Consider the following 11449-nt stretch of genomic DNA (forward strand, 5'->3'; position numbering starts at 1 on the left):
GGCTGTCGTAGAGGTCTTGGAGGGAGGGGAGAGGGACGCCGGTGATCCTCTCAGCTGCTCTCACTATGCGATGAAGCGTCTTCCTGCAGGTGGCGGTGCAGGCTCCGTACCACACAGTGATGCAGCTGGACAGGATGCTCTCAACAGCCCCTCTGTAGAAGGTGCACAGGATGGAGGGAGGGGCTCTGGCTCTTTTGAGCTTGCGGAGGAAGTAGAGGCGCTGCTGTGCCTTCTTGCTCAGGGATGCAGTGTTGTTAGTCCAGGAGAGGTCCTCAGTGATGTGCACACCCAGGAACTTGGTGCTGCTCACCTGCTCCACAGCAGCACCGTCGATGGTCAGAGGGGTGTGCTGACTGTGTGCTCTCCTGTAGTCCACAACCATCTCCTTTGTCTTCTCCACATTCAGGGAGAGGTTGTGGTCTCTGCACCACCCGGCCAGAAGGTGCACCTCATTCCTGTAGTTTGTTTCATCTCCACCGGAGATGAGACCCACCACAGTTGTGTCGTCCGCAAACTTCACAAAGATGTTGGAGTTGTGTGTTGGCGTGCAGTCATGGGTCAGCAGAGTGAAGAGGAGGGGGCTCAGCACACATCCTTGGGGAGCCCCGGTGTTCATTATGATGGTGCTGGATGTGTTTCTGCCGACCCGCACTGTCTGAGGTCTCCCGCTGAGGAAGTCCAGCAGCCAGTTGCACAGCAAGGAGTTCAGCCCCAGCTGGTCCAGTTTGTTGATGAGCTGCTGTGGGATGATGGTGTTGAATGCTGAGCTGAAGTCTATGAACAGCATTCGAACGTATGAGTCTTTATTTTCCAGGTGGGTGAGAGCTGTGTGGAGTGCTGTGGAAACAGCATCACTGGTTGACCGGTTGGGCCGATATGCATGGAAACACTACAGCTGGAAGAATGGGACAGCCCCAATCATTCAATATTTATTGATATATTTATTCTTTCTGAAGTCTCTGAGGGCACGAAGGTTATGCCCACTGCACCTTTAGGCAAAAGAAATTGAAATGTAAACTTTTTTTTAAATGTTATAAATATATGTAATTTTATATCTATACATGAATTTATGTACAACAGCTACTACTACTACTACTACTAATAATAATAATAATGACATGAATCTATCTTAGTTTGCTTATTTTTTAAATACCTAACAACTATTTTAAAAAATAAAAATAGATTAAATGGACAAATGTAAAATAATGATGATAACCATAAGTTTTAATAGATCTTTTTATTATCTTATGTAAAATGTAGGAGGGTTGAATAGAGTATATTTTATCTGTCATACTTTTTTCCTGACAGTTTAAGTATATTTTTCCCACAGCCAGCCTGGATGCTGATTTGTCCACTTGCACCTGAACTCCTCAGTCCTGACAGAGCCACAGCTGCTTCCTATTTGACTAATGAGCAGAGTTGTTTGGGCTTTTGTTAGTAGGAGGTGATGTGGATGTGAAGCATTACTACTTCTGTTGGTTTAAAGAGAAACTGACTGTAAATGGGAAAAACAAAACTCCTAACTTTAATTTCCAGAAGCTGAAGAATGTTTGTATGGTTGTTTTCATCTCACTGATGTTTTATTTCTGAAAGGCTGAGCAAGAACGTGAAAGAAGATGGAAGGTAAAGAGTTAAACACTACATTTCTGTACACTGAATGTTATATTTGCTTGTTAATAGGTGTCAAACCCTGACTTTTTTGTCAGATGCAAACAAACAGACACATTCATTTGGGAGTGGACAGCAGAGAGGTTACCATCCCAGACCTTATTTTTATGTCCAGCCTCCATCTCAGCCTTATTACCTCTACCAGCACTGGCAGCTCAACAACCCATACAGTCACTATGGTGTGCCTGCAGGTAGGAAAGCATTCAAACCTGGTTTTGATACATTCATGTCCTTATTTCCTGATTTCTCACTGCGTGCTGCTTCAATCTGCAGGTTTTAATTTTGGCCGTCCTTGCATGCCCCCCTATCAGTACATGCAATACCCCGGCTTTGTTTTCCCACATGCTCCCATCTATCCAGTGGATTACAGGCGGATGTTTGAACCTCGTTTCCAGGCGCCCACCTGGGGCGACGTGCCTCGGCCGCAACAACAACAACAACAGCAGCAGCATCACACACAGCCACACGGGCGACCTGAGATGGCGTGTTCAGAGGCTCAGACTGACCCTAGCGACACCATAACCAAGCTCATTGAGTGCCTGGATAAATTCCGAGCCAGTGAGCTGCAGGGTGCTGACCGAGAGCTTGACTCTGGAGTTGCTTCTCAGTCCTCTGGGATTTTTTCTCCAGGAGAGGAGAAGAAGAGCGAAGAGCAGGGTCATGTTTTGCCTTCAGCGCCTCATGAAAGCCATTTGGAGTCCTCGGCTATGACCTTCAGCGACTCCACGGCGGCTGTGTACGATGGCGAGTCCAGCCAGAGGAGCTTGGACATGCTGAGCCCTCAAGTATGCTGGTCAGGAGGACTAGAGGAAGAGGATCTGCCTCTTGACAGCTCCTCAATCCACGAAGAGTGTCCTGAGCTTGAGCAGCCAGCAGTGGAGAATTACCTCCTGAAAGAAGAGGTCACAGATATTCAGACAGATGTCCCAGTGGCCGAAGCAAGTCATCCCAAATGTGAAGCTAAAGAGTCCACGCCATCACTCGCCCTTTCCTCCACTCAACCAGAGTGCAGTGATGAAGTCTCAAAGATGGAACATCCAGCAGCATCACTTGATGGAGCCAAAGCTGAAGTAAACTTCCGGATCCTCAGGCTGCCATTTGACAGCGTTTTATCACCTGAAGCCGCCTCCCTCTCCTCCTCCTACTACTACCTGCCTATGCAGGCGACACATGAGCGTATGAGTGTCCTCAGTCCATCTCTGGATGAGTTGTCCTCCAGAGATGAGATGTTCTCTACAGATCTGGATGACATGGAACTCTATCCCAAACATGTGTATGCAGACAAGAGGTTGGCAGAGGTGATCGCCTCATCCCCACCGGCTGCAGAAGAAGTAGAAGAAGTGTGGCTGCCGGGATTGAAGAGTTTTGTGTGCGCCTGCTGTGGAAAAAGTCTTTTGAAAGAGACGAGCAGGGGTAGAGTTCACAGCTCCAAGATGTACCGGGATGATGCTGGAGACTCGGAGGAGGAGGACAGGTATGGAAGAGGGTGCGAGCAGCCGGTCAGAGTTGTTGTGAGGAAGCATTCTGCACCGAGGAAGACTTGCCCTCTTCCACAGAGACGTCCAACGAAGCCATGGTATAAGAGAGGCCAGTACAAAGAGCAGTCGGATCCAGTGGAGCAAGAAGAAGGTCATGATGACTGTAAACAGGAGGCAGCTGAGGGCGAGGCCGCAGAGGTGGATGGGAGTGCCCTGCAGTGTAGGACATGTCAGGGTAGGTCTCTGCGAAGGACCTCTCTCTGTGTGGTTTTAGAAACAGACAGTGATTGTGTGAACTCTTCTGTAGACAGACTCCACAGAGAAGATCTGACCACGACGGACAGAAGCAGGAGGGCAGATGGTGATGTGATTCCCAGGAGGAGACAAGCAGCCCCTCTGCAGAGACAAGGTGAAGTATCATCATTAGTACGACGCCACAATGAAGTAGACTCTTGATCTTTCAGATACAAAATGTTATTACCTGAGAGTTTATCTTCCTTTGGAAAGTGTGGCTTTTGAATTCTTGAATTATGGACAAGGCTCAGACTGGATGTCAATTCTAAGTGAACGTTTGCGGCCAATTTTGCATGAATACCCTGAAGCCATCCTGTCAGATGGCATGTATCTTGTGGACAAAAACATTCCTGAGCTCACCGCGATCATCACCTCTGACGTCTGACTAATTTTAAGACGGTTCATCTGTGAGAGGAATAATCTTGACAAAATTAAATACATTTCTTGAAGGAGTTCTATTTTCATTACATTGTGGCGCCCCCCACTGGGGGCCGCGGGCCCTAGGTCAGGAACCACTGGACTAGACCATTCCTAACATCTCATTTCAAAGTTTTTTTTTTTATAAATATTTGATCACTGTGTTCTTCCAAAAACTCAAACTTCATCTTCAGTCTCTAGACCATGAAGGCATCATCTGCATGCTTTTATTTTGAAGGCACTACCATGTGGGCTCCCTGTTTGTTTGTCCCACTCCTGCCAAACAATCTGAGCTGGGTTCAGGGTTCAGAGCCCAGAGGTGTGTTTTGAAAACAAAGCATGGTCCCAGCTGAGCTCAGGTGGATCACTGGAGATCAGAGACTTGTAATGAATAACCGTCTGTTTCTCTTGCTTGGACTGAACAGAGACGAGCACCACTCAGTGGAAAGTGATGTACCAGAGACCCAGAGATGACCACAATGACAATGAGCCACCCCCACCAGCACACTGGGAGAGAGGTACGCCTGTGTGTTACTTTACACATGTATATAAATGAGACATTTGAAAAAAATTGCCCTTGTTCTCAGGCTCTACGATGAGAGAACCAAGATGTTAACGTCCCTCGACTGACATCGGAACAAAGTGTGTTGAACTGTAGGTCAAAGTCACAAAATCAAGCATCAGTCACTGCCCCTCTATGGTTTATGATTTTAAGACTCTTTCTGTCATCCTCAGGTCCCCCCAAAAGGTGTAAAAGGATAATGTGTTAAAAGATGTTTTGAGCACCAGGTGAAATGCACTGCACAGGAGGCTTCTTTCTGTTGGATTAAAAAAAAAGGAAAAAAAAGAATAAAGTTTATGCACCTTCTCATGATGAATGAATTTCACAAACAGGCAAATGGGCTGAAAGGTTGTGTGCCACTGTTTGGGGCCAGTCCAATAAAATGTTGTCATTATTTAAGCTTTTCAGTGAGTCTTTTGATTGTCTCACATTTAAGAATATAAGTTGGATTCATTTTCAACAGTGCTCTTCTACTTTTACGCTCTTCTACTTTTACACACTTCCATTGACATCTTGGAGCTCCAGAAAGTGGATGACAACATCATCATCATGAAATGGCAAACGCAGAGGTCCCTCTTCATCTTGTGGATGTTGTTGTGTGATATCTGATTAGATCAGATCTGGAGACATAGTAGAGGTCTAAAGGTCCCTGTCAGAAGCACTATATGTCAAATACTGTACAACCTGACTTTTAGTTTAGTATTACAAATGTACGTCTGTCGCTGTTGTTGTGACATCATTATTTCTCCTCCTCCAAAGATCTATGACTGAGTGCAGATGTGACTATGTTGTAAAAATGATCCGAGTCTTGTCTGATTATCTGACTTCTCAATAAAACCAAATAAAAAAATTTTCATTCAGACCAGAGTCTGTGTGTTACCATTAATTCTGTGGCATGTCAGAGAACGTGAACTAATCCTCTAACACCTTCCAGAGTCCACAGAATTCCTCTTTGATTTAAAACCACTGCTCGGTCAACAAAGTGCTCTGCTGGTGTATTCCTCACAGATAATGTGAGATAATGCTGCTGCAGGCGAACAAACGAGCGTCTAACCTCATAATTGGCTCTTCGGGGGTCAAAAGCTGAATCTTAATACCGGAGCCTGTGGATGTGTGCTTTGCATTTTAGAGCTGAGGAGGAAGGGAGCTGAAAGAAGATGCTAAAAGAAGACAGGAGGTGCCACTCTGAGCCTGAGTATTTCCTATCAGGGTAATGAGCTGCAGGTTGTTTCAGTGTGAAGTGGTTCATCTTACTTCTTCCATGTCTCTGACCCATTGCGTGCTCTCCCTCAGCTGGGCTAATGCAACTCTGATTGGACAACAGCATCACCTGGTATAGCATTAGACAAGCTACTTTGCATTGTGAGTCCACATTTTTGATCTCCAATTTAAAACAGAGAGGAGAGCTGTTGGTTTGTTCTTTTTGCATGTGTGTGCACCTTTCTCTGTTATCTTTGGCCCCTGTGTCACATGCCTCTTCTAACTTGTCTCTCTTTGTTCAGACATGGAGACAGCCACTTCTAGCTTGCAAGCTTCGTTCGGCCTGGGCCCTCCAGGTCCAGGCTCACCGCATGGTTCTCAGCAGTTCCGTCAGGGGCCTCATCATCAGCCGGTTCCAGGTCCCTCTGGTGCTGCACGCCCTGAGGAGCAGCCCCACAAACCGTTCTTCTACATACAGCCTTCGCAGCCATATGTGCCCATGCAGGGCATGCAGTGGCCTGTGGCTATGCCCATGCCTGTGTCCTACAACCCCTACTATGGCTACCCTGGGTTAGGTGAGTGGTAAAAGTTCATGTACCATTCTAAGGCCCCTTTATATTACATGTCTGCAATTCTAGGGTTTTTCCAGGTTTTTCAGATCTAGATGAGTTGGTGTATATTCTGGATTTCTTTAGTCTTAAGTGCTATGTAGCCCAATCCATTATATACCTACATTTATGGTCCCCAGATGACATATCCTCATGACTGTGATGATTACCTGCCAATAACTAGATGATTGGATTTTGTTGCTGTATCATCGTCTCATTTGATCAAATACGAAAAATTTAAGCCTGAATTTTAGGTGCTAAAACGTTAGCATTAGCATGCTATAAAGCCACACCAGAGCCATTCTGCTATCATGGTGTGGACTTTTTTAATGTAGGCTCTTTTTTTTAACTGGTACTGTTTTAAGCACACTCCTAATGCAGTGTTGGAAAATGGATAGAGGTGAGGCATTGCTCCTATTTTTAGTGATGATCAATTAACTAATTCTAAAACTTTATGCTGGCCATCTACTCTGGGATCCATTTGAGTTGGCTACAATTCAACTTGCATGCAAATAAGGATCTACTATTCTGTCACATCCTTTTTTTTGTTTAATGAAATGTACTTAACTATCCTGACCTTATTCTCAAGATGTTAATAAACAGCTCTTTTTACAGCATTTTTAATCCTAACTTTCTCTTGTCCTTTGTTAAAGGTTATGGCATGCCACTGATGCCACACTATCAGGCAAACCCATACATGGAGCCACCTGGTTTCATTGTCCCCCACACCCACCTCCATCTACAGGACTACAGGCGCATGCTCAACCCCCAGTATTATCAGACCATGGCCTACCACGCCCGCAGGTTCCGCTACCAACACAACTCCCCTTCCAGAGAAGTGACTACCACTGAGGTTCAAACTGAACCACTCATCGCAACTGAGAGGACCAGCACCCCGAGTTCTAATGACACTGAATCCTCCAGCCTTCTTCCAGATAGTAGCAGCAGTTGTTACACCCCCAGTGTCCCCACCAGTCAGCTGCTCTCACCAGCCTCAGCTGTACAGAAGGGAGATCACTCTCCAGAGCTACAGGACGTGGTGCCATCTTCCAGCACCAGGACGCCCTCAAATGGCAGTTATGTGATTCAAACAGAGGAGGTGAGGATTGAAGTGTCACACGGTTTTTCCCAGGACGTGGTCCAGTGTAGCTCGATTCTCCAAAGCCATGTCCTGCAGGACGAGACCCTGTGCCTCCCTGCAGACGAGTCAGAACAGCCCCTCCAGGTTTGTCCTGACATTCTGTTGGTTGGGGGTCCCAGCACTGGTGAAACGATCCCTGCTCTGGAGGAGTCCAGGAACCAGTCGGACACAGTGACAGCAGCCTCCAGTTTGGGGTCTCTAGAAGCAGCTTGTAGCAAAGCAATGGAGACAGCAAGTGAGAAAGATGTGAGTATGAGTCCTAAGAATCTTCACTTCAAAGTGGTCCAGCTGCCGTTTGACCCCAAATATCTGGATGAACTAAGGAAGATGGAGTCAACAGTTTGGTCAGTGGAAGAAACTTTGATTTCCTCCCCTGATTCACTGATCCCAAATGGCCTTGCAGAATCTCATGATGAAACACAGGCTGCTGTAGATGAAGCTTCAGTGGAGATGCTACTGGTGAGAGAGCAGGCTCCAACCAAAGAGAACGTTCCAGTGATTGAGATGCCTCCTCTGGCAAAAGATGAACTGGAGGACATGGTCCCTGCTGTTAAAAGTGAAGTGGATGAGATGGTGTCTGAAGCTAAGATCTGCACAATGGCAAATGATTTAGAGGTACCTCATATGATTAAACTGACTCACACAGCAGAGGTGTCTCCTCCTCCTAATTTGCTGGTGTTGGAAAGATCGCCTCTTAAGGCGGATGGAACCCAACACAGACGAGACATGACAGTACAGGATCATCAGGACACCTCCTTTGAGTCCTTACCTGCCTACCTTCCCTCAGCCAGCTGGTTAGCTGACTTTGATAATGTCTACTGTTGCAGCAATATGCCAGCAGCTCCCAAGAAACAGAATCAACCTCTCACTAATCATGGTTTAGACGTGCCTACCAGAAGAAGAAAACTAGACATGGAGTACAAAGAACAACCTCATGTCCGCAAACCAAAGGAGAGGTACAAACCCAAAGGCAAAGCAGACCGGCGAAGCCTCTCTGACCATGAGTGCTGCCTCAGCAGAAATTTCAATGAGAACATGTTTAACCCTTATGTCTCGAAGAGGGAACGTCTATGCTCCAGATGTCTGGCAAAACGCAGGATCTGCACATCTGCCAGTCCAGGACTTGACAGTTGGAGTTCAAAAAAAAAAGCCGCTCCTTTCCAGCAGTGGAACGACACCCTCTTAACGACATGTGAAGCCTGTAAATCTCACACCAAGGGGCACCTGATGAGAAAAGGTTCTAACCCCGATGTCCGTGGTCCTCATCATGGGCACGACACAGAAGGGGAATCCTCTGAGAACAGCTCATGTCGCGCAAAGTGGAGGGGGGGCAACGATCGTAGGAAGTTCACAGACCTCAAGAAACCACTGGTGCCCAAGCAGAACCAGGAGAAGTGTTCTACAGCGACATACCCTAAACTGAGGGAGAAGAACTATCCGTGTAACGAGCATCAGCCTGTTGCATGGGAGAGGCTGCGACACTGTCCCCATGGCAACACCATCCGGGAAATGGATGAGAACTGTGCCGTACCCATGGCCCTCCAGGACAAATGGAAAAATGTGGATCAGATGTACCCGACACACAGGTGGCAAACCGGTAAGCTGACAGTTTTAACCTCTCAAACACTGTCCTGCCACCACAGCATTTCTAATGTTTCTCTCTTCCAATAGAGAAGTCATGGAGGGATGCGGTGCCTGACGCAGACAGCTTCAAGAATGAAGCCAGATCGCAGTACTTTAACAAACACAAGAAGTCACAACCACAATCACAAGGTTAGAATTTGGTTTTTACTTATGACACCAAGGGTCCCAAATGCTGACGTTGGTGAAATTTTGAAATGGAGGAAAAGGTTTAATTGCTCCTGCTCTTCACTGTACTCATATATGAAATCATAACATATTGTCATTCTCTCCTCAGGAACGCGTAGAAAAGACACACGATGCTGATTTGCACAAGAGCACAACACAAGTACAAGAAAAAAAACACTTTTTTAAAAAGAATGTTCACCTAATTTAAATGTTTGTTCACTTAATTTATTTGTATATGATTAATCACATTGTTCACTATTTATTGTCATTCAAATAAACACAACTTTAAAATTTTCTCTCTGCAGTTAATTGTGGTTTAAGCTGCAGTAACAAATCTGTGCACTAGATGGAACCCTTTCTACAGTATCAAGAGTCTGAGTCACACACACACACTCACACACACACACACACACACACACACACACACTGCATGAATGATTAAAATACAGTATTCATTTTTTTGGGGTCAAATTTTAGTTTCAATCTACATCTAGAGCTTTGTAATTCATTTGAATTTCTGCTTGTTACAGAGGCTATATGCAACTTTGTTATCCAAGCAACTTAAGAAGAGACAAATTATTCAATTATACACTAAAAAAGCCTCCAAAACAAGAAGCAGCTGTCAGTTCTTTGGTTAAATTTCACACTCGGTATGGCTGTTTTCAGGTTTTATTTATTTCTTTATTCCTAAAATCACATCAGCTCCTGCTGGGGCCAATTGTTGGCACGGTAAACAATTGTTGAGCTTGTGAAATCCTAAATCTGGATTATGCTTTTCAATGTGGCTCAACCTAAAATAACATGTAAACACTGAAAACAATCATGAGTCTACAGAGACCATGCCAGTTAGCAATACAGACACCTGTTCATGCAGTTAGCCCAAACCATAGAGCTAACTGTATGCTCTATAAAGAGCCACATGTATTAGCATTTAGCTTGTAGCTGGGGAAATCAGGAAACTGTGTTTTTTTTTCATCAGTAGTTAAAAATGTGTTATTTTGTGTACACCCTGTTATTGACCACTAGTACACAGTGTCGGTCACGAGGGAGTAACAAAAAAGCACAGCTGTATTGAACAAATAATGATTCATGTTGGACCACACCATTAGAGTTAATGCAGTGTTCAGCAGGCCTTTAATGAAACCAGTTTCACTGACATCGTCTAAATGAAACATGTAATGACATGTGCAACAATAATAGCTTTCCTGGCTTGAGGGGCTGGTAAGTAATCAGATGTACAGGGTGTGTTTCTGACACTTCATTCATGTAAGAGAATTGTGTGAGTGTGTGTGTGTGTGTGTGTGTGTGTGTGTGTGTGGTGTAACAGGCCAACAGCTGCTTATTTTCCCTCTGACTGTTTTACTTTCTTCTCCTCTTCCTCTGAGAGATCTGCATATAAAAAAACACACACACAAAGAAAAGCCCACTTTGTGCGTCGTTTGAATCTGAAGTAACTTTTTTTCTTAAGTGATTTCTCGCAGGGAGCCGTGCTTCTTTGAAGCTAACAGTGTGTGCTGAGGGAAAGGCCTGATGTGATGAGGGAAGTTGCGGCGGCGGTGGTGGAGCGCGACACATGATTTCCCCTCAGAATGCTCAGGGCAGGCGATGGACTGCTCGGTTTGGACGGTCTCAGAGCTCATATCTCGCAGGCTCCTGCTTAACGCCATCGTTCCGTCTTCAAGACGGCCTGCATTATGGGGGAAATGTGAAAGGCTTCAATGTGATCGGCTCACAGGAGGATTTACAGTATGAGGTGGTGCTATAAAGTATGATATAAAGCTTGAGGAGGCTTGTATGGGTGGGCTTGTGCTCAGACACACGTCAGCTTCATTAGATGAAACTGAAAGCACGGTCTTATTTGGTGTGTTGTAAATCCCGTTTTGCAGATTTTTTAATCCCATTTTTGTGCTAAATTAAGCTTAATCTAGGCATGTCTCAACCCAAATTGCTACCTTTCGAAGCAAAGGAGTGAAGCCAATGTGCCATAGAGTGCAGTTCCTCCAAAAACCACTTGAGGCAAGCTCCAAAGGTGAGTCAGTCCCAAGCGGCAACCTTTGGGACTTGAAGCCCATGTGGAAGTACCAGAACTTGTAGTTCACGCTGCAACCACTGGGGGCTGGCTCAAAGTGAATCATTTCCCATAGACTGACTTAAAATTATGCATAATTATGGGTGTTATCCACTTGTGCTCCCCCTCTTTGTCCGTATTTGGAGTTTTGTCAGACTGCATCCCGGAGCCTCCCACCAGGCCCGGCCCAAGGCATAAGCAAAC

The 11449-nt window shown here is 45.5% G+C and overlaps 2 protein-coding genes across 2 annotated transcripts; both read left to right on the forward strand.

The window, feature by feature from the left end:
* Window positions 1-1448: 1448 nt before the first annotated feature.
* buc (bucky ball) lies at window positions 1449-4779 on the forward strand. Its single transcript, XM_028433310.1, has 7 exons — window positions 1449-1623; window positions 1707-1859; window positions 1942-3381; window positions 3454-3555; window positions 4283-4375; window positions 4445-4511; window positions 4593-4779. The coding sequence occupies exons 1-6, from the start codon at window positions 1617-1619 to the stop codon at window positions 4471-4473; spliced, it is 1824 nt and encodes a 607-aa protein (XP_028289111.1). The 5' UTR covers window positions 1449-1616; the 3' UTR covers window positions 4474-4511; window positions 4593-4779.
* Window positions 4780-5820: 1041 nt separating this feature from the next.
* LOC114453405 (uncharacterized) lies at window positions 5821-9376 on the forward strand. Its single transcript, XM_028433284.1, has 5 exons — window positions 5821-5831; window positions 5922-6194; window positions 6881-8965; window positions 9040-9141; window positions 9287-9376. Exons 2-5 carry the CDS (start codon window positions 5924-5926, stop codon window positions 9313-9315), a joined length of 2487 nt encoding a protein of 828 aa, XP_028289085.1. The 5' UTR covers window positions 5821-5831; window positions 5922-5923; the 3' UTR covers window positions 9316-9376.
* The last annotated feature ends 2073 nt before the right edge of the window (window positions 9377-11449 follow it).

Source organism: Parambassis ranga, chromosome 20, assembly GCF_900634625.1.
Source record: "Parambassis ranga chromosome 20, fParRan2.1, whole genome shotgun sequence".
Lineage (NCBI taxonomy): Eukaryota > Metazoa > Chordata > Actinopteri > Ambassidae > Parambassis > Parambassis ranga.